We start from the raw sequence: 22,738 nt of genomic DNA, 5'->3' as shown, positions 1-22,738 counted from the left end.
TCAAGGACTATGGCCAAGTCCCACGAAGAGATTTTTGCTCTAACGGAAAAGCCTCAGCCACCTCGCTCCATGGATAAGGTGGGCAATCAAAGGGTGTTTCTCAACTGGAGCCACATCAATCAGAACTTGGCAAGCCGGTATTGGGGCCACAAATACCCTGAGAGTAGTGGGACATGCTGATAATTTTTCCTGCAGAAACTCCAGCGCTGAAAGAACATGGCAGTGAACTTGGTCTGCATGGCGTACAGTACACCACTGGGGTTTGCAACGGAGCCAGTGATGCATCCTGGCATTTTGTGTATGCGTGAGGACAAGACCGAATGAAAGAACCCAATATTGTTAAGCTTCACCCCTGACATTGATCCTTGGAAACTTCCTGTGTTGTGGCAGAAGTTCTATATGAAAATATGGGTCCTTGAGATCGATTGTGACAAATCAATCTTTGTCTTGGATCTGAGACACAATCATCTTGATCCTTAGTATCTTGAACTTATATGTTCTGAGAGAACGGTTCAGACCACAGAGATCTGAAAATGGACGCAACCCCCCATTTTTTTGGGGGGGGGAACCAGAAAGTACTGACTCTAATAGACTACCTCTCTCTCTCTGGGAGGGGAACATATTCTATGACCCCTTTTCCCAGAAGAGTTTGTAGCTCTTTGTGACGGCAAATCGGGGATGGTAAATGTTCTGTGTCCTTGGAGATAGCAACAGAACATTCAACATTTCACTGGAAGCCCCTGTCCCCCGAAATACCAAAGGTGGAGGGGCTCACTAGAGTCTCTTCCAACTGGGGCATAGTTGTATAACCACGTGCCCTTGCACCCACGATAGTTGAATAAGTCAATGTCGAGAGCACAAAGACATGTGAAGAAAAAGGTCTGGAGTCTTTGGCCTCCTTGTTTTCTCTCTCTTTTCACACCGAGAAATTTCTGCACACTGACAGCTGGAACCCTAACTTCTAACAAAGTGGACAGATAGAGAGTGTAGCGCACACATACACAAAACGGTCTCTGAAGACAAAGACACCTGAAAGTGCACCTCTTTCCCGTATTTGTATAGCCTCTCACAAGTGCGTATTCCAATGACGTCATCGTCAGAGGTTATTCAAAGCCCCGTTATTGGGGTGTTTGCCACACATACTTCACAACAGCTCAAGCAAAGATGTTTTCCCTTAGCGCCGTCAGCGCAGCATTGAGAGTAGCTTTTGATAGGAGGATTATGCTGGTGCAAATGTGATACCAACACTATTGTGGGTGTTGGGTTACACTATACTATACTTATTTGAGCTTCGGCTCTACAAATGATTCAAACATCAAACATCATACAAGCTACATCCTGATTTCACTTGTAAAAAAGCATCCCAGTAGAAATTGAGTACAACCTTTATTATGTGAAAGTGTAAATAATAAAATATAAAAAATACCAATATATATATATATATATATATATACTGTATATATAAAATACAGACTAAACTTGAATGGCAGTGTTAAATAAGAAAAAAAAATCTATTGCCTTTGTGCCTCGATGTGAAACAGTTTCTCATCATGTTTCTGTAGATTAAAAAAGTTAAAAGTTGCTCATATAGAAGCAGAACAAGAAGAAACTCTTCACATACAAACTAACACAAACACACATTCACTGTATAGTCACTCTGACATTTAATATGTCTGTTAAAAAAAAAAATTAAAAAAAAAACAGCAGGCAGGTTTCAGTTTGCCTCATAAGACGAACTTCTGTAAAACTGGTACTGTGAAATCATGAATGGTTTTAACTTGAACTTACATTAAATGATTTTTCTACTTTTCCCCATACACTATAATTGAGAACTGAATAAATATACACAACAATTTTAAATCACTTTCTATTTTACAATGAAATGTAGTTTTTATATGACATATGTATATGTAACGTGTACGTGTGTGTGTGTGTGTGTGTGTGTGTGTGTGTGTGTGTGTGTGTGTGTGTGTGTGTGTGTGTGTGTGTGTGTGCGCATTAGGAGGGTCAGACTCTGTCAGGGGAGGATTCACAAGCTTGTGTTTGTTAAGATCTGTTGTGCGTTCATTATAGTCTTATTAGATCAGGCGTTTCACTGAACAGCTGCAAATGTTTCACATGTTTGTTTTGTTCTGTTTGTGCTTCTGCCGTCTGATCGGTAAGTTATAAACATATTTGTGAAGTTTATTTACATATCAGAGTAAAAAAAACCCTGTGGCGGTTCAAATTAGACTATTTTCATCCACTGTGATCAAATCTCTCTTGTTGTTTTAGAAATGTTGTTTTCAGTGATTACAAATGCAAAAACATTTCTTGAAAAAAAAAGAAAAAAAGAAAATCATTAAAATATTTTTATTATTATTATGCTGTAATCATAAACAACTACAATGTAATGAGAATTCAGTCATAATACATTTAATATAGCCATATAATTAAACTTGTACTTTCAAGCTATAATTTATTTAACATTAATTTTTATTTTGTTCTACGGCTAAATCTTTTTAAACACATTAAAGATCAAATTATTGATTCACTCACATCTGTGTGTTCATACTATTCATTTAGTTTGTAGTCTCTGCTGATGTTAAAGGTTACAAACTGATCTCATGCAGGCTGAATAATCCAACATGAGCATTAATCTGAAAACCTGTTCATGTTCATCAGGAGTGTTTGCAGCCGAAACAAATGAAATACAGTCAGTGTCAGTGATGGAGGGAGATTATGTCACTCTAAACACTGATGTTACTAAAATACATGAAGACGACGACATACTGTGGAAATATGGAGCTGAAAACTCTCTTATAGCTAAAATCAGCAAAGAGAACCGAATCTCCTCCACATATGATGATGTTCCTGATGGGAGATTCAGAGACAGACTGAAGCTGGACAATCAAACTGGATCTCTGACCATCACAAACACCAGAACTGAACATGCTGGAGATTATCAACTAGAGTTAAATGGAGCGAAACTGACATCAAAAACATTCAGTGTTTCTGTCTATGGTGAGTTCATTTGTCCTGTCCTTCAAATTATTCTTATTAAATTAACTTCTTCAGTACCAAATGTTTAAACATGTCCATATTTCTCTTTATTCTCTCATGTTTTCCAGCTCGTCTGCCTGTTCCTGTCATCAGCAGAGACTCTTCAAATTGCTCTTCATCTTCATCAAATTGTTCATTGGTGTGTTCAGTGTTGAATGTGAGTGATGCGACTCTCTCCTGGTACGCAGGAATCAGTGTATTGTCCAGTATCAGTGTGTGTGATCTCAGCATCAGTCTCTCTCTACCTCTGGAGGTGGAATATCAGGATAAAAACACCTACAGCTGTGTGCTGAATAATCCCATCAGCAACCAGACCACACATCTGGACATCAACACACTCTGTCACACATGTGAAGGTACCACATCAACTAATGTCAGCGCTGATATTAGTATTTATTGATTGAGCTGATCTCACTTTGATGTTTTTATTCCTCAGGCTCTGTCCACTGTTGTGGTCCAACTGAAGCTGTGATCCGATTGGGCCTCTCTGCTCTGGTGGGCGTGGCTACTGTGATTGTTGTACTTTATGACATCAGATCCAGAAGAGCTGAACAAGATCAAGCACATATTTACACATTGGGACAGTAAATGATGATGTCATTTCTCATTCTATCTTAAACATTTCTTCAAACTATTTCAATCAGTATATTAATCTTCATTTATTTTGAATGGCTTTATATATGAATCTGGTGTTATTGATGTTTATTCATTGGCATCTTTATCAATAAAATGTTTTGTGTTGCTTTATTATTTTCATTGAATGTATTATTTGATATGCTTTTTTTATTGCAGAAACCACCCACAAGTAAACAAACATCTAGATCAAACTAAATGACTCGTGGATTCACTTGAGTAAATCAATGCTTGGGAAAGAATCTGCCGTGGAACTCACTCTTTCTTCCGTCTTATATACTTTATGATCGAGGTTGAGGACTAGCTTATACACACAAGTGCATCTATATACCTGCACATCCATCTTTAACACCAGTTGATGTTCTCTAGTCTGTGCCACTTTCAGTAGTAGTCCATTTCTAAGTGGGAACTGCTATTGATTTGTCTAATAATTTAGATATTTATTTGGTTTTAAAAATGAAAGGGCTTAATAAAGAGGGGAATAAGAGATTTTTAAGTTCCTTGAACCAACGGTTTTTGTTATTACTTCACTGAACTGTATGTATTAAAAGTATGCCTGGTTCGGAATATTATATTTTAACTGAATTTGGTCAAAGGTCTTAAGCAGGCCAATTTTTCAATAACCTTTTGCAAAAATAGTAAAACAAGAACAATAAATGACACAAAGGAATAAAGTAAAGGGTGTGATTAATATTTAATAATGGACAGCAGGTGAATTCCTATGATAAACTAAAAACTAAAAAAGTTTCTTTATATTATGATATTGGTAAATACAATTCCATTATAACATTTTATACATCGCAATAATACCAAAAGATGTGATACAAAAAGTAAAAACAGACGTATCCTGTCAGAGAATTAACTCAAACCAAAAGTGTGAGGCATTGTCCTGTATGAACTCTGACATTAATTCCATTAGATACAGTTTTTGATCATCGTTTTTTTTGGGGACATTTTCATACACGGCCTCCATCTTTGATTTCTGAAAGGAAACAAAGACATGATCAGGAACCTGCAGATGCAACATAACTATTTCTATGAAATAATTGACTTCAGTAATATATTAAACTGCTATACTACAGAGTAGATGCTAACATGGAGCAGGAAGTGACATCAAACGCCCCTTTCATCACAAGCTCTGAAAGGCTTTCATGATAGCCATGCTGTCATCTGAGCTGATAATGATTGTCTTTCACACAAAAGCAACAGCAACGTCTACAACATCTACTTGTTGTTTCATGTCTACAAAGAAACAGTGCCTGCTAAAGCTGCATTTCAGCTCAGAATAATGATAAACTGCAGAGCAGCTGCAGCTCGAGGACACACTTCAGCACAGCTTACATGAGTTAACACTGCTTTCTTACTTTCTACTTGCTAGTAAAACTACTGTCCTACTTTCTTTCCAAAGACAATCAAATTATATAAAACTTATGTTGTATGGGTTATTTTAGAATAGCAAACCAATTTACAATTAGAACTGTTTACATATGATTTCAAACAAAAGATTGTTTAAACTGGGAGGCCAGAGATAGATCACAGACTGGATTTTGACATGCATAATGAAAATAGTCATAACAATTAATTCATTGTGTGTAAATTAAAAACTTTTGTAGGTGGATAGCAGCACATCTGAAATAGAAATGGACTGTCCATAAACTATAGACATGTCGCAGTGCAACTTCATAATGTTACTGATTACTGATTATAACAGGAGCACCTGTGTACATAAAAGGCAAGGCAAGACAAGGCAAGTTTATTTATATAGCACATTTCTTACACTATGGCAATTCAAAGTGCTTTACATAGAAAGGAATAAAAATCACCCCAAATAAAAGCAAGGAAAATTACAACAGTTATTCAAAATGCTTTATGTAGAAAATAAGCACAAAATATAAAAGCAAGGGAAATTAAAACAGTTATAAAAGGAATGAATTAGAGTAAAATGAATTAAAGTAGTAAAAAGATGATCTCATCTGGCAAAACACCGTTGTATCTTATTTTGCATCTTTCAATTTCCTCAATTAAGTGGTTTATGTTTCTGTCTTACCAAATTCTCAGAGCCATTTGAGTTCAGATTAGAATCAACAGGAAGAATACAGCAGTCAGTCGGACGTACAGTGGATACTCTGAGATTTTCCCATGATGGTCAGTCTTTTCTGTGGTTTTTCCCTCGGCACGCCAATATAACTGTAGACGTCTCTAGAAAGGTCCATTTTCACCTCAATTGAAAAAGGTTAGCACTCACATCTTGCTCACAAATTTAATCATCCAGACCCTCGAGGTTTCCCCCACTACAATACCGTGGATTAACTAAACCCACCAGACTAGTATCCCCGTAATCTGGACTAGTATCTCCATACTAGTCACCACAGTGTTCCTTTGACCATCATGAGTAAATCCCCCTCAGGTACCTTTTGACAATTTAAACAGTAATAAAAAGAATTAAAAGAGATAAACTGGCAAAACACTGGTGTATCATATTTTGTACAGCTGCTTGTTATACTGTGAGATTATCCCATGCGGACTGTACTGTGTCTGTGGTGATCTTTCGATGTGCCTAAAAAATCTATTTCACGTCTCCAATAGACCCGATTTTTCCCTAAACACAGGAGGAGCTCTAGGACTGACTCCTCAGGTTCACTGCCCCATCAGGCCGCACCCCAAAAAACCCATTTGTTCGGAAGCTCTAGGAATGGAGGATGCCTAAGTTACACAACATCAGCTTTTTAGTCTTCAGGAGCTGTTTGTTGTAGCGTGTGGTAATATAAAGCAAGTGTTTTAGGAAGTGTGTTCCTCTTTAAAGACATGCTCAAGCTCTGTTATCTGCTTTGGGGCAGAGCAAATTAGTTCAGTTCTCAAGGGAGTTGAAGGCCTTCACTGCGAAAACAATTACGCGAATAAGCTCCGCTCACGCTTAAGGCCCTTTCACACTGGACGCAATTTTGGCGCACAAATAATTCGCGCGATGGATTTATTTTTTGATCAGCTGTTTGTGTAATGAGTGCTTCCACACCGAACGTGAATGTGCTGCGGCGAAAAAACGACTTTTATTTTTTCCGCTTCGATTTCGATTATTTTTTTTTACTTTTGCGGCGACAGAAAAGGCTTCAGCCAATCATACTACAAGGACAACAATTTGAAAGATAATGTGTGGCGTAGCATTGCCAACCAACTCGGTTATCACGACTGTGAGTATGTTGTGTGATAGTTTTAGTCTTTGTATAGTCCTGTGCTGTGTAGGCTAGCAGGCTAAACTACATTTGGGATCGAAAGCTAACACTAATATCGTCAAAGATAGAGACAGAGACCGTGTTTACTTTGAACATGTAACAAAATGTAGTGATACTATTTAGGGCTTCTTTTAGTATACTATACATTCTTTGTGTGATATCTACAGTTTCTAGTCGAATGATTTTAACTTACTTCGTGTGTTACATGTAATGTGTAGTGACATTACAAAACTCACCGTGTTTAGTTGAAGACGCAAAAAAAAAAAACTGTGCACATTAGCATACTCCCCTTCAGACTCTCTGTTCTTTAAGATTGGGTGCACCCAAAACCTTCTTTTCTGTCTTTTAAAGAAAATGAAAAGCTCGTCTTCACTGGAAGATGATGTTGAAGTGTCCATGTTTTCTCAGCTGTCGGCGCGAAAGTTTTGGAATGTTGAAGCTCTCTGAACATCACAGATGTCACAAATTCGCGTCGCGGCTGATGTGAATGGTTTTGACGCGAACTATTTGCACACAAACTATTCGCTTTTTCGTTTCGCTTTTCCGTTACGCATCCGGTGTAAAAGGGCCTTTATCCTTTTTCTCGAGAATAGAGGATAGAGTAGCGAGCATCTGCACCCCACAGTTCGTTCATGGGGGTCACAGGTTGAGCTGGCAAAGAAGTTCAGAAGGGGGTTTCCCTATTTATTTCCCATCCCATCTCCTCTTGCCAGTTCAAGTGATCTGTTAGATTCTGCTAGATTCTAGCAGAGAACTTGTTGATGGCGAGATCCAGCTCTGTGGAGCTTGATGTGATGGTAGTAGGCCGTGATATTAAGATTCCTCCGTCAGCCCTGCATATGGGCAGTTGCTTGATATAATGGCCATTCATCTGGTAATTAAAGTATTAACTATTTAAATTGTTTTTTTGAGTTTTAATAGCTGTTGTTGCTTGGTTTTAATGCTTCCAGTTGGTTATAACATGTTAATGACCGGGAAAAGATTCAATAAAACTCATTTTCCCCCTATAACTCATTGTCAATAATGCGTAAGTGCAATTACAAACAAGAGCAGTAAGGTGACTGCAGACCCTTGACCCAATCTTGCAATGTTCAAGGAAGTGAAACCAGATTTCAGCATCAAGATCTTGTTCTTCAAATTATCATAGGAAGACCAAGATCTGATCATCTTCCGTCTGATAATTGAACCAGATCTGTATATTTTAAGGTCTGCGACAGACAAACAGATGGACCAACCTGGTCTCACTGCAATTGGTACATATTTTTATGAGGTGGCTAATTCGTAAGAATTTATACAACCTCACTTGAATGAATTCGTAAAATTATACGTACATATTTTATGAGTTGCCCAAATCACACATAGCACCTGTCGCCATGAGAAGTTTTTTTTTTTTCTTACCAGATCCAGCTGTGTGGTGCTTTTGGCGCTTTTCCACTACATGGTACGGTACGGCTCGGTTCGGTACGGCACGCTTTGGCGCTTTTCCACTGCATGGTACGGTACGGCTCGGTTCGGTACGGCTCACTTATGGCGCATTTCCACTGCATGGTACGGTACGGTACGGCTCACTTCGGCTCGCTTTAAATGGTACCACCTCTGTTGAGGTTCCAAGCGTACCGTACGATACTAAAATGTGACGTGAAAACACTGAAGATCACTGATTGGTCAGACAGAATCGTCACTATTTGCGACACGAGACCATGCACGAGACAAACCCGCTAGATTTAAATAGCCAGTAGACAACAGCCAACGCTGTAGTGTCTTGCAGTTAAAAAGTTTCTTGCAAACTGTTTCTTGCAGTCAGGGGCGGCGCCGGATAATTTTTAACGCATGTGCTGAGGGCACACACACACATATGTGTATATATATATATATATATATATATATAAAATTAATAAATGAGCAAAACTTGGCCACAAATTATTTAATATTCAATTATTTTAATGATCACAATTAAAGTTTTAATTTTATTAAATTGAACAAGCGCAAAATTCAGCATTCAATCAAATATTCAAAAAGACTTAATAATAATGTTATTTCTCTCTATAGGCGCGTTTACTACGAATATGGCGATCGTCAACGTCATCTTTGCCAGACACTGACAGAAAACACTATTTTATAAATAAAAATCAGTGCACGCGTCCCCGGATTTACAAACGCACATCTTGCTTGTTGCACGCACATTATGTCGAAATAACGAGATATTATGTTGAAATAACATTATTATTAAGTCTTTTTGAATATTTGATTGAATGCTGAATTTTACGCTTGTTCAATTTAATAAAATTAGGCCTATATAGCCTATATATATCTATTAATAAATGAGCAAAACTTGGCCACAAAATATTTAATTTTCAATTATTTTAATGATCACAATTAAAGTATTAATTTTATTAAAACGCGTGCACTGATTTTTATTTATAAAATAGTGTTTTCTGTCAGTGTCTGTGCATGGTACAGTGTCTGTCTCGTCAAGATCGCCATATTCGTAGTAAACGCGCCTATAGAGAGAAATGCACATAATGGATTACATAAGAGAGTAGCCTATTTCTTTTTGTTTTGAATTATTTTGTTTAAAGACATTTCAAGCTATGTGTATTTGAGGATGAGATGCGCTCCAGTTAACGTACAATGCAAGTGACCGCTCAGGCACCTCAATGGTTAAATTGTCTATTTTGCATCTTATTTATTCAATCCAGGCAATTGTTTGATGAAAAAATTATTAAAATTAAGATACAATTTATACAAAACGAAATTCACTTTAAAGAAAGGCTTTCTACAAAACAAAACTTAATGAAGTGGTCAAAATTATGTCTGACTCGCTCCATGTCTCTCTACTCGTGCTGTTCACTTTTCATAATCAACATAGGCAGATGGAAAAAAATAACATAACATTAACTAAATGCGCTTTTTTAATGGCAGTAGGCTATAGTTTAAAACAGTACATTAGGCCTAGACTCTCTATTTGTAAAGATTGCTGCACATTCGTTTAATTCTGAATTTTGCACACACAAGTTGAAAGGCATTTGTTCAAATCAAGTTCACGGATAATTGTGCATGCATTTATTAATCATTATGATACTAAAATCATAACAAAGTAGGCTATGCTATTTACAAAAAATCAGATGAGCCCAGAATATGAACGCAACGTTTAATTACACGTTAAGAATTTTCCTTCCATATAGTAAACCATTATAAGAACGTTTAATTTAATTTAAAAACATCCACATGCCGAGAATCAAGAGCACCATCCCCTGTGTTGTGCGTTTGAAATGTGGCGCGTTTACGATGATGTCATGGCAGTAGAGGCGGCAACTATAACGATCAGTCCCACCCAGTTTGAAGCGGTACTAACTGCAATGGAAAAGCAACCGAGCTAAAGCGAACCGAACCGTGCCGTACCGAGTCGAGTCGTACTACGCAGTGGAAAAGCGAAGCGAGTCGAATCGTACCGAGCCGAACCGTGCCGAGCCGAACCGTGCCGTACCATGCAGTGGAAAAGCGCCAAAATCACTAGGAACCTCTTATGATAACCTTAGCTGAGTCTGTGGAGACTGCTGAGAATCACCACATGTAGCACACATTAAAAACTATTGATGATATACAAACTTCAGATTTTTATTCTCAGCCAGGCATTTAACAATTTTGTACAATTTAAGTATTATTTGGACATCCCGGCGGACACACAGCAGGATCATTCTGAGGGGTTTGAAGTGAGATGGATTTGCGAAGCATTTAAGCATTTTCAAGTTCGACTCTTAAAGCCTCAAAACTGTGTATTTACAGCTCCCTTTTCTCTTTCTCTCTATTTATGCCTGTACAAAAATGTGGTTTGACCTGATGCGTGGACAAATATAGGTTCTGCATGAACACGTGGCATTACTGTAAGTTAGTATTGTTTCAAACAGGAAGCTTCAAAGCTCCACGTATTGATTTCCCTAAACACCACACTTTCTTACCAGTCAAGTGAATGCTTCACTTTGCATGTAGGAATGTTGACAGGGTTATGGACGTTCAAGTCTAATTTAAAGGGCATTTCCCCCCCCATTAGTTTAGATGAAACAGGCCTTTATCGCATTTCCTGGTTTCGCAACGTTCGAAATCGCCAAGCAGTGTACTCGCACTTCCGGTGGTTACTTAGTTACCAGATAAACTATGCTATGGCTGCCTCCTCTCGCCGGTGCTATTGCAGTGTACCGGGTTGTTCAACGTCAAAACAAAGACAGCCATACCTTAGCTTCCATGACTTCCCAAAGGACGAACATCTCCGCAAGGCTTGGGTGAGATTGATAAGGAGGGACGAAGGTCCTTCGTTCAATATAAGTCGGGGTAGTACGTTTGTGTGCAGCTTGCACTTTGACGAGGAGAGCATTTACGTCTCGAAAAGTGGGCGGAGGAGACTAAAATCCGGTACTACGCCAAGCCGATTTTCGTGGAACAGCTGGGGGGAGACTCGTGTGCTTCGCCAGTCAGTTTTCGATCGGGTTAATGCGCGTTTTGAAGTAACGTTAGTTGAAGAGTTTCAGAATAGCGACTCTGCTATAGAGAACGCAGATGAACAGCCTACAGTCGCGGAGGATCAAGAACCCGCCAGTGATCACAATTACACCCGCGACTCCGCAGGTGGACTAGATGCTGATACCGAAACCATCAGGCAACTGGAGGCTAAGGTCAGGAGTTTAGAAAGACAACTGAGGGACCTGTCATACACACTAAACATCAACAGATACTGTGCCACTGACGAGGAATTCCGGTTCTACACCCGTTTTCAACCAGAGAAGGTGTTTTGGTCGTTTTGGGAATCGGTTGCCCCCTCAGCATCTAGGCTAGTCTACTGGAGCAGAGCTCAGAGGGCAAGCGATGTCATGGCATTGGAGAAACCAAGCCCGAACCGGAGGCTGGCACTTGTGGATGAACTGTTTCTTAACTGCTGTCGAGTTGCCGTTGGTATGAAGGAGAAGGTGATTGCCGACATATTTGGCATTAGTCTCACTACAGTGAGTAGAATAATAATTACATGGGCCAACTATCTATTCATTGTTTTGGGATCAGTGCCAATCTGGATGACAAGGGAACAGGTGCAAGCAACAATGCCACCAAAGTTTGCACAGTACTGCCCGAACGTGCGTGTTATTCTGGACTGCACAGAAATCAGATGTGAGGCACCATCATCACTTACCCTCCAGTCAGAAACATTCTCCTCCTACAAGAACACCAATACTTTCAAAGGTCTAATTGGCATTGCCCCATGTGGTGTTATCACCTTTATCTCAAAGCTTTTCACAGGTTCAATATCAGATCGAGAAATTACACGCCAGTCAGGGATCCTCAGCCTGTTTGAGCCTGGAGATGCGTGCATGGCTGATAAAGGCTTTGTCATTGACCAGATGCTGTCTGATGTTGGAGCAACCCTCATAATCCCCCCCTTCAAAAGAGGCACGAGGTTCAGCAAAGAGGACACAAAAAAAACCCAGAACATCGCCTGACTAAGAATCCTGGTGGAGAGAGCCATCAGAAGAGTGAAGGAATACCATATCTGGGACACAACCATTCCTTTGACCCTTTCAGGGTCCGTCAATCAGCTATGGGCAACTTGTTGCTTAATGTCCAACTACCAAGGCCCTCTGGATGTGAAGGGTGATGTCCCAGTGTGAAAACATGGCATAAGATGAATGATTCAGATTTGTTTGGTTTACATTTTATTGCATTAAAACATGACATAGCATTTATTATTTTCATATATATATATATATTATATATATAGCATGACATATATACATTTATTATAAAAATAAAAAAAAATATGTGAAAATTAATACAATAACGTAACATTTATACACACAACAAAATCATATTACATTTATATTTACATACATTTAATTTACAATTTAAACAATTCGTTAATGGATTAAGTACACGTGTGTGGGAACATTTGTGTGTGTGTGTGTGTGTGCGCGTGCGCACATGCATGTGGTGGTGGTGATGATTAGAGAGTAGGTATGTCCGTTCCATAAATAAAATCAGAAAGAGATCCCAATTGTTTGTGTGTGTGTGTGTGTGTGTGGTGGGGGGGGATGTATAGGTTTACTTTAGTTTCAGGTACGTTTCCATATATGTGGCAAAATAAAATAGATCAAGTTTATCTTTCATTTCACTGATCAGCGACTCGTCGAGCCAAATTCGCTCTACTGTGAGGTCACTTTGTGTGGATGTAATGAAATCACACCATTTTAAACCAGTTATGGCTAACTGGCCTTGCACTTGCCAGAAATACTTGTGATTTTTTTTTAGTTTGGCCTGACCACCAATAAACTTCACATGTGTAACCTCTGTTATACTGTTAAAATCTGGGCATTTCACTTCAGCTAACCCAAAGGGTGGATTTGCAGTGGGATCATACACTTTGGCATCAGGGCTAGCACCGAGGTAAGGCGCATTAGGATTCACAACGAATCCAGAAGGAACGACACTGACATTGCAAAGGTCACTGTACTGTTGTAAAACTTCTGGCTCAAGGTCAATACCCCTTTTCATGGCAGGTGTTTGCCTTACCCCCTTTATGATCCTGGCTGCTAGAGCCTGACTAGATGACTCCCCTCTAACGCTACAAACTTCGCCGAATTTACTGGAAGTTAGACGGGGCTGTCGGACTCCTTCCACAAAGGATTCTCCGACTGCCCCCTTGTATTCTCTTCGATGATACTTGCACATTCATGGGTTAGTTCTAAACTCTGTATGTGATAAAACTGATGACAATTGGGGACAAAATGTAGATGCCGTTCTAATGTGTAGCCACTAATTAATGGAAGTTGTGGGAATGAGGGGGCTTCTGGATGCTTAATGATTTCTCGGGGTATTACTGATGTACAGTGATAAGAAAGAACTGAACCTCGAGGGACTAGTCCAAATTTAGAGTCCACTAAAGTCAGGTCAGAGAGGCCGCATAAGATTTTGCAAATGCCAGGTTGTGGCTGATGGTTGCGTAGTTGGGCTCCAACTGACAACACCGTCGGGTCAGGAAGAGGTCCTAAAAACACAAGTAACAGAAACCATTCATCAGTTAATAACTGCCAATGATTTACAAGTGACAGTTAATCTTATATAAAGCACTATCTGCATGTTCTCATTTGAAAATTGCTGATGTTATCGGACTTTCAGCAATAATAATAATGCATAATCGGATTCAGGTTTAATCATAACATAGTACAGACATTATCTTAATTCCATAATGTGCTTAAACAACAATATTGCTGGCCATAAACTGAGAAAGTGCGCATCTGGTGTGCGACACCTCGAGTTGTCCTAGACGCGATGCTGAGGATGTTTACATTATATCTTCAACTAGTTGAAATGTTCCTCCTGTAAATATATTTCCCTTTCAAATGTGCATTCTGAATAATAAATACATTTATTTCCAAACTAACCTGACGCAGTCCAGTGCTCGTCTTCTCATTAACAGTATTTTTCTCTTACTGATCATATTTCATACCGGTTGAATTTACATTTTAAACTGAATTTTACCAAATTTTTACTGATAAACATGGTTAAAATATGGTTAGCAAAACCATGGCTGATTTTTGGTTACCATGATTTAACTATCAACATGTTGTTTTATTTTTTATTTTATTTGTAGTAAAACCATGGTCTATTATTGTAAGAGCAGTATGAAAATAGATGAATGAATGTCTTAAAGGGATAGTTCACTTTGAAATTAATTTTTGATATGTTTTAGCTTACCTCAAGGGCATCCAAGATGTAGGTGTCTTTGTTTCCGCAGTAGTTTCAATTTTGATATTTTTAGGTCAAACCGTTCTTGTCTGTCAGTCATATAATGCAGGTCGATGGTCACTGTCTCAAAACACAAGCACAGTCCAAATTAAAACAATTCCCCATCGTAAGTACACATTGATGGCCTAAGACACGAAACGAGCGGTTTGTGTGAGAAAACGAACAGTATTTATATCGTTGTTATCTCTTGAACACAGCACACGTCCAAATGATCAGACGACGCGGGCGGGTATAGATATATACATAGATGTCGCTTGGCTACGGTTTCGTTCCAATGAACTGCAGTAGCCAAGGCGACATCTATTTAGGCGACAGTGGGGTTGGCACAGTTTTCAGCCCCATGGTGCTGTAGTGAGCTGTTTGGAACAGGAGTGCAACCACATGGTTGCATAAAGCCATTCCAGCAGCACACGAGCAGGAGCATCCATTTAACTCCACAGGTCTAACGGCATGCAGCACAATCTAGAAATGGAGAACATATACTTGAGGGAAAGTTTGGATGTTTAGCCTATACAGTAATTAGCATTTATCTGACACTAGGAACATTATTGTAAACTAGGTTGAACAAAATTAAGGCAACCGCAAAAAAAAAAAAAAAAGGTAGCCTACATCTGCAACAGCAGATATATGGAACAAAAACATACTGAACAAATGCACCTGAACCTTTATAGGTCTGAAACCATGCTCTATTCACTACACATTACAAGTGTGGGGTAATTTGGTACTGTAGCACTGTCTGGATCCAAACTGTAAATCTGATGAAATCCATCAAGGATCAGAAAGATTAGGCTACTATCCACATGATGTCCTGTTGATAAACAAAAGACTACAGAAAGCCAATAACGCATGTTGACGAGTAAGTTAGGAACTAGAGCATGATTTCGGCCTGAACTTCCTGACAAGCAATGTAACCTTAAGTGTATGTGGCTCTTCATTCTTTCGCATAGAATGGTAGCATGCTCGCCTGCACTACCACTTCCTCACTCACTAAATCTGACACTGCATTAAAAAGGGGGAATAGTCACACATCATACTGAAAAAGGATTCATTGTTTAACCACATACAACTTAACCTTAGGCTGTGATTCTTAAACTGCCGCAACGGCATTTCGGAACGTTAATGTGGCCAAAGTGATCATCAAAACATCGGGCCATTAACGTTAGCTAGAGCCTTTGGGGCTCCTCAGGCAAAAGTTTAATGACCACTGACACTGACATACTCAAGTGAAAGCAAAAAAAAAAAAAAAATCTTGATAGCATTAATAATCAGACACATTGTTCGAATTATTCAAATAGGATACGTTTTTTTTTTTTTTTTTTTTTTGTATTTGAAGCTATCTAACAAGCTGACGAATAGCTTATTAAACATAACAAGCTAGCGATAACTCGCCAAAAGAACAGAATTCAAGCTACTTACCTCTATAATTGAAGACAAAATTTTCGTAGAAGAACTTGTATCCTTTCTCCAACTTGGATGATTTTACCTTTGAGTGTTCATTTACGAGTCGCACCACATCGTCTTGGCCAACTTTTGGGAGATGCGAGAGCGAAGTTGTCCAGCGATTACAGGCAGCCATGTCGAACGCATTAACCGGAAGACGCAGTACTCTGCTTCAGCTATTTTTGACGGCTACTGCCGGCGTTCTATTGTGATGCGATAAAGGCCTACTAGTTTGACTTCTGCTTTACACAAAACAGTTTTACTACATAAAGTATGCCTACTGAATACGTCAATGCTGTTTGACAATTCCAAAGCAAAAAACAAAACAATAATTACAGATTTTGTAACTGCAGATTTTGTCAAAATGTTGTTGTTATAAGTTTTGTCTTTGTGTGTAAGGTTCTGCCATTTTGTGACGATATTAAATTGACTCAATATTAAAAGGTTATCTCACCTAAAAATGAAAATTATGTCATAATTTACTCACGCTCACCCTCATCTCAAACCTGTAAGATTTTATTATTAGAGAGCAATCAGATAATCAACTCAATCAATACCATTGACTGATATTTAGAGCTTTCTTTTTATTTTAATTTATTTATATTGATTTAATTGATAAATATCTCCATCTGGTGGGTTTTCTAAGGAAATGCATCAGAACACATGTGAACTCAACAGGAATGCGTTAATGTGTTAATAACATTGTGAACAGCACCTGTTGTGATTGTAAGCTCGCGCTAAATCGGCCCAAAGTCCGGCATCCAACCAGCGCGGAAGGTCTTAACGTGTTACTGTCCTTTTCTCGAGGCAAAGTATTGGTTGGTTAAATGCAATACATTAATCATGTATTCTCTCGTAATTTCATCTGACTCCATAAATGAAATGTTTTAATAATATCTGTGCCTCACTAAAAGTGAGCGAATGTTTGACTATTCCTTTTAACCATTAAATGAACAATGTCAAAATCAGTTAGAATAATCACATGTAACAATTTAATATTTCAGATATCCGAGATCAATTCCACAATCAATTCAAATATCTAGAACATGGTTATACATTGGTTACACCAAATAATCTTACCCAGCTTGTTCTGAGATAGAGAGAGAGAGAGAAAGGGAGAGAGAGAGAGAGAGAGAGAGAGAGAGAGAGAGAGAGAGAGAGAGAGAGAGAGAGAGACCACCTATTCAACTCCTGTCCAGCCAAAGAATTGAGAGAGAGCACGAACACCTTTCTTTATCCTGTCTGACCAGGTGACATAGGGGATGGGGGAGACCACCCTCAAATGGCTTCTATCCAACAAAAGGGGGGTGGCATTATCTGGCCTTATCTCTGAACCAGTTTTCTCTAAACTTCTATAAACCTTATTTCCTTTTATTTTATCTATCTGGATATGAGATATCTGTACCACTCACTTTGAGACATTTCAAATGACACCAAAAACATAACAATCAATGTTAAATATTCACATTAAACCATGTTCTTGTGTGAGTTCCTAGTTGTTTTCCGAGAGAAAGTGAGGCTGCATGGGGAGGTCCATAGACCGGGCCTCGACCAGTATTTTCAGTCTTACATGATATTCAGTGGTTCGTAGTGATGGGAAGTCCAGATAGCACACGTACGTCGGGCCGACGTTGGCCCGATGTACAAAGTTCCATCGGCACGATGTCGCTCAGAGATCGTTTGCTCATCGGCAATATGTCGCCTCGACGTCGGCCTTTGATCGCAAATGATCTCCGGCCGATGTTTGAACGATGCAAAGCTGTAAATCTTTTGGCAGCTCTGCATGGGTTTTATAGGACCTTTATTTATATAGGTCGGACCTTTCGGGCTACTCCTTACATTAGACACCATGCGCTGCTTTCATTGACGCACGCACGAACACACGCACGCACGCACACACAGCCGAGATCGCGCTGCAACACTCACTCAGCAGCACATAAACTGTAGTCAACATTGCCCCGAGACTTAAATTGATAAAATAGCTTTGATACTGAACACATGCAACTTTCATCCCTAAAAATGGCCATAAATCAAGAAAAAAAAGTGGAGTAGTTTTACAGTTCCATCTTACCTCGCACTCTTTCAACGTTAAACTGCTGGAATACATGCTCTGCTTCAGTGAACAGTAAACCCCGCCTTCTATGATTTGATTGGCTATCTATTTGGATGGTCGCTGTAAGGTAGACCAGCCTAAAATGTAACTTTTAAACCTTTTTGCCATCCTAAAAACAGAGAGGAGCAAGAATTTCCAATATTGAATTTCCAGTTTGGCCATTTCTAACTATTGACATACTATTGTTATTATTGACGTATAATTATAGGACTTGTACCCCTCAATGTCTATGTACATGTATACAGCCTTGGAGTTACTTGACTATCCAATATGTAAAAAGTAGGCTATACTGACATTGAAAAATATCTTCTTAATTTTGTGTGTAACTGTCTCTAGTATAATGAACAGACACAATTCAAGTTAAGACATTTTAATGACACCAGAAAGAACTCCAGGAGAAAAGGGATCAAAAAGGAACAGCAACAATGTAGAGAAGGATTCTTCCTGGCAACCTGTAACAGAGTGAAAAACAATGAGAAAAAGCAGTTAGGACTAAAGCTAAGAATAAAATTGTCATTACACTGGATAATATAATTAAAAATCTAACAACAATCAAAGGTACATCAGCTGGCAAACCATTTAATAGTTTAATAGGTTTAATAGTCTATTAAAAGGGAATGATTGTGGTGGGGAGTTTGCTCAAACTATGGCAGCGATACAGCGAATAGTTGTTCTAAAAGACGGCGCCGTCCGCGGAGTGCTTTCAAAGGCCAGTGAAAGCATACTGTCAGTTAAGTTGTAAGTAGATGCTAACTGTTTCTCATGGGTTCGTATTTCTCACCCAACCCGCGTATATTTCTGAATTGCTTTTATAAAGAGCACCGCTTTCTCACATAACGCAGTGAAGCAGCCCCTGCACAAGTGAATAATTGATTCTCAAGCCATCGATATCAGCAGATTCAGCACCATCGCCACGGACAGCACTGGGTAACGTCACACGTAAGAAGGAATATCTTTAGCAGCTTTCTAAGGTATGGTTCGGGGAACACGCCTATAAATGGTATACCTTTAGTTAAGTTATACCTTAAGAGTCTTCGTAGCACGCTAAGAGACAACGTTATCGGGAAACCCAGCCCAGGTGTTTATGAATGAGACACTGAATTAATTGGTTTTAAAAGTGTGTGAATTAATGATTCAATTGAGTATCTTTTTTTTAAATAGACTGGAACATGTTATTCTGATGTATGTTATCGTGATCTCCATTTTAAACAAAACAAAAACGATTTTAAACCAAATAGATTCTCAATTTATCCTGAATTAGGGGCCGTTCACATATTGCGTCTAAAATGTGTGGAAAGCGCTCTCTCCTTTCTACAAGCACTTGCTCTCCCGTGGCGTCTGTCGTTGCTATGCAACCATGAACTGCGCTCTCCATGATGACGAGGAAGTATCAGCAAAGGATTAATTGATTTCTAGCCTTTGCATTAGCTTTACTACTAGATATATTTATGGAGATGAGAAATAAAAACTCGCCCTGTACAGCTATGATCAGCTGTTCGGCCGAGTTTTCCATGTTGTTACGGAAAGGCCAAAGCTGATCGGTTGGTTTTTGTCACATGACCTGCGGTGCGCTTGTGGCATTCTGAAAAGTTGAGATGTTTTCATCTCGCTGTGGCATATGCGCGCCTGGAAAAACAAGCACGCTGCATCGCATGCGCGTCACTTCTATTATGGTATTACCGGTGTTGTCACACTGGTGGGGAAATATCCAAACGTATGACTTACAGAAGGTACAATAACCAAGAACGTTTCGGGAAACACGTAATAACGATAAGGTACAGCTTAAGGTATAACTTAGGAACGACGAAGCGTTAAGAAGGTTTCGGGAAATCCAGCCCTTATAATTAATAAACCCACCTTAATATCTGGCAGTTTTGTGTCCATCTGTAGTTGCCATCATCTGAAGTCTTTGTGAGTGTTGGTGTCATTAGAAGTCTTCACAAGTGAGGCTGGATCCACACTGGAGCTGCTGTAATCTCTAGTGAACTTGCTGAGCATCCTGAGATAGAAACAGGGAAGCAACAGGAGAAAGATTAGCATAGCTGCTGTCATATTATTTCAGGCAAAAGATGATCATGTGCACTTTTTGCTATTTCATCACATATTAACTTTAAAACAAGATTATGAGATGTGTTAATTGAATGCTTGGCTAAAGAGTTGTCTTTAGTCTAGATTTAAATTGGGAGAGTGTGTCTGAGCCCCGAACATTATCAGGAAGGTTATTTATGAAAGTAAAAGAGTAGCAAAACTCGAGAGCATAAAGATGTGAATTTGAGAACTTGTCCCCTGTAAAATACAAGTCCAAAGTTGAATTTAGAGATTTGCACTCGCAGAACGTGACTTACCGCATAGACAGTGATATTAAAATAAATAAATGATAACTCAGTAAACACCATACTAATTAAAAATAGACTACTATGTACAGTTAAGCGTTTTCCTCACATAGAAAACTGGTAGAAAACGCTTAAAGGTCCCATGGCATGAAAATGTCACTTTATGAGGTTTTTTAACATTAATATGAGTTCCCCTAGCCTGCCTATGGTCCCCCAGTGGCTAGAAATTGTGATAGGTGTAAACCAAGCCCTGGGTATCCTGCTACGCCTTTGAGAAAATGAAAGCTGGTAATAATCATAAATGTTTCTTGAGCGTCAAATCATCATATTAGAATGATTTCTGGAGGATCATAAGAAGCTGTGATGCTGAAAATTCAGTTTTGATCGCAGGAATTAATTACATTTTACAGTATATTCACATAGAAAACAGTTATTTAAAATTTGTTATATTATTTCACAATATTATTGTTTTTAATGCTGTCTTGGTGAACATAAGAGATTTCTTTCAAAACATCATTTTTTTACCAACACAATTAGTGTATGTTTGACATTAGTGTATGTTTGAAGTTTTACTTACTAATCATATGGTTCATAGCGCCTTAGAGATGATGATCCGCCCAACTCTGCTACGGTGGAGGCCAGGGCATCAACATTGAAGGATCTAGGAACACAACAAACCATTTGTCACAGAGCCAACAATATAATGCCAGGTTTATTACAAGTAAGAAGCTATAGCTAAGCTATATTATATATAGGCCTAAGCTACAGCAGAGGTGAAATGCTTTTCTGAAATGAGTTTCTGAATCTATTTGACCTGCATCTGGGCATGGAGTACCTACGGCCTGAGGGAAGTAGCTTGAACTGGCAGGACAAAGGATGACTAGGGTCAGCTGCCTTCTTCTTTTGTCTTCTGTTGGAGTAAATGTGTGAGAGAGGGGGAAAGTTAATGCCTGCAATCTTGCTACACGTCCTAACAATACTCTCTAATCGTTTTTTTGTAGACAAGGAACCACACCAGCAGATAAAACAGAAGGTTAAAACAGACTCAATAAAACAAGAATAAAACATTCTCATCAAAGTGGGGTCAATGTTAAAATTCCTCAGTCTACAGTAAAAATACATTCGCTGCTGCTATCAAAACATAGCTTACTATCAATTATTGTGCCAAGGTACTTGTATTCTTGTACTATCTCAGTAGGTTGGCCATCAATGATAGTGAGGGGAAGAGGGGGGCTCTGTTTCCTAAAATCAATAATTAATTCTTTAGTTTTGGATTTCCTACCTGTATTTCCTACTTCTCCGGCAGCAGCTTTCTTCAGAAATGTTGAAGTCGTGGAGCTTTCCCTCTGTTATGGGTTATTTTGTTGCTGCTGAAATCACAGAACATTTTTTTATCAATATTTGTTTACCATTGAGCTAGTTTCAACCAATTTTCTCACTCCATGTAAGTGACGTCACCGATTACATACGTTTATGTTTACGTTTGTGTAAAATAAATTAGCTCACTTCCAAGTAAAACCTTTACAAAACCTCTCATACACTTTCATAAACAAAAGCTCAACCGAGTTAACGTTAACTTAGCTTAACTTACCTCTTCTGAAAACGGTTGAGATGCTAACAGACTTTTTCCGAAGACACAAAACCATGTCTATAAAAGTAAATATTCAACATAAGCGTATCAATTACAAGTAAGAGAAGTGTCAAGAACAGTTGTGTGTATTATCCGTGTGATTTTAGAGACTAATATCACCTGAAAGCAGTGAAAACAACAGCGAGAGAGAGGGAGTTTTCCTGCTTACCAGTCGCAGTGGTCCCGCGGCGTTTCCATGGCAACTCTGCGCCGCGGCCGCTCCAGTGTTTGAAAGCGACTTGAAAGTTCACGCGCACAACGCGACATCGGCCTCCCGTATCATAGATATCATATTTGTTGGCATTTGATAACACATTTTGAAGAGTTGTAGTCAATGGTCTCTTGTTCTGATTAACCAAGCTCTCCATAAAACAAACAAAACAAGACGTTTATAATAATAATAACTAACTCAATTAAAGACAGACTTCTTTGGTTTGTTAGATTAAAAAAATACATATTTTCACAGAGAGTTACTGCAGTGATAGTAATTCACAACAGCAGAACACACCAGGAAAGTACTATGAATTTT

General features: G+C 38.8%; 1 protein-coding gene and 1 long non-coding RNA gene across 2 annotated transcripts; one reads left to right on the top strand and one right to left on the bottom strand.

The window, feature by feature from the left end:
• Positions 1–9: 9 nt before the first annotated feature.
• On the top strand, positions 10–3,668 carry LOC311295598 (SLAM family member 5-like; the record flags this gene model as incomplete). Its single annotated transcript, XM_084417064.1, has 4 exons — positions 10–163; positions 2,665–3,003; positions 3,111–3,398; positions 3,479–3,668. The coding sequence occupies 4 exons, from the start codon at positions 10–12 to the stop codon at positions 3,628–3,630; spliced, it is 933 nt and encodes a 310-aa protein (XP_084273190.1). The 3' UTR covers positions 3,631–3,668.
• Positions 3,669–20,118: 16,450 nt separating this feature from the next.
• Positions 20,119–22,451, bottom strand: LOC311295148. The gene is made up of 5 exons (XR_014628193.1): positions 22,379–22,451; positions 21,862–21,949; positions 21,419–21,489; positions 21,157–21,240; positions 20,119–20,245 (listed from the first exon to the last, which is right to left on the bottom strand). It is a non-coding gene; the product is annotated as an uncharacterized lncRNA (long non-coding RNA).
• Positions 22,452–22,738: the final 287 nt, after the last annotated feature.

This window comes from Rutilus rutilus, assembly GCF_951802725.1.
Source record: "Rutilus rutilus genome assembly, chromosome: 8".
In the NCBI taxonomy this organism is placed as follows: domain Eukaryota; kingdom Metazoa; phylum Chordata; class Actinopteri; order Cypriniformes; family Leuciscidae; genus Rutilus; species Rutilus rutilus.
The sequence above is the reverse complement of the archived record's forward strand: the minus strand, read 5'-3'. Positions and strand labels throughout refer to the sequence as shown.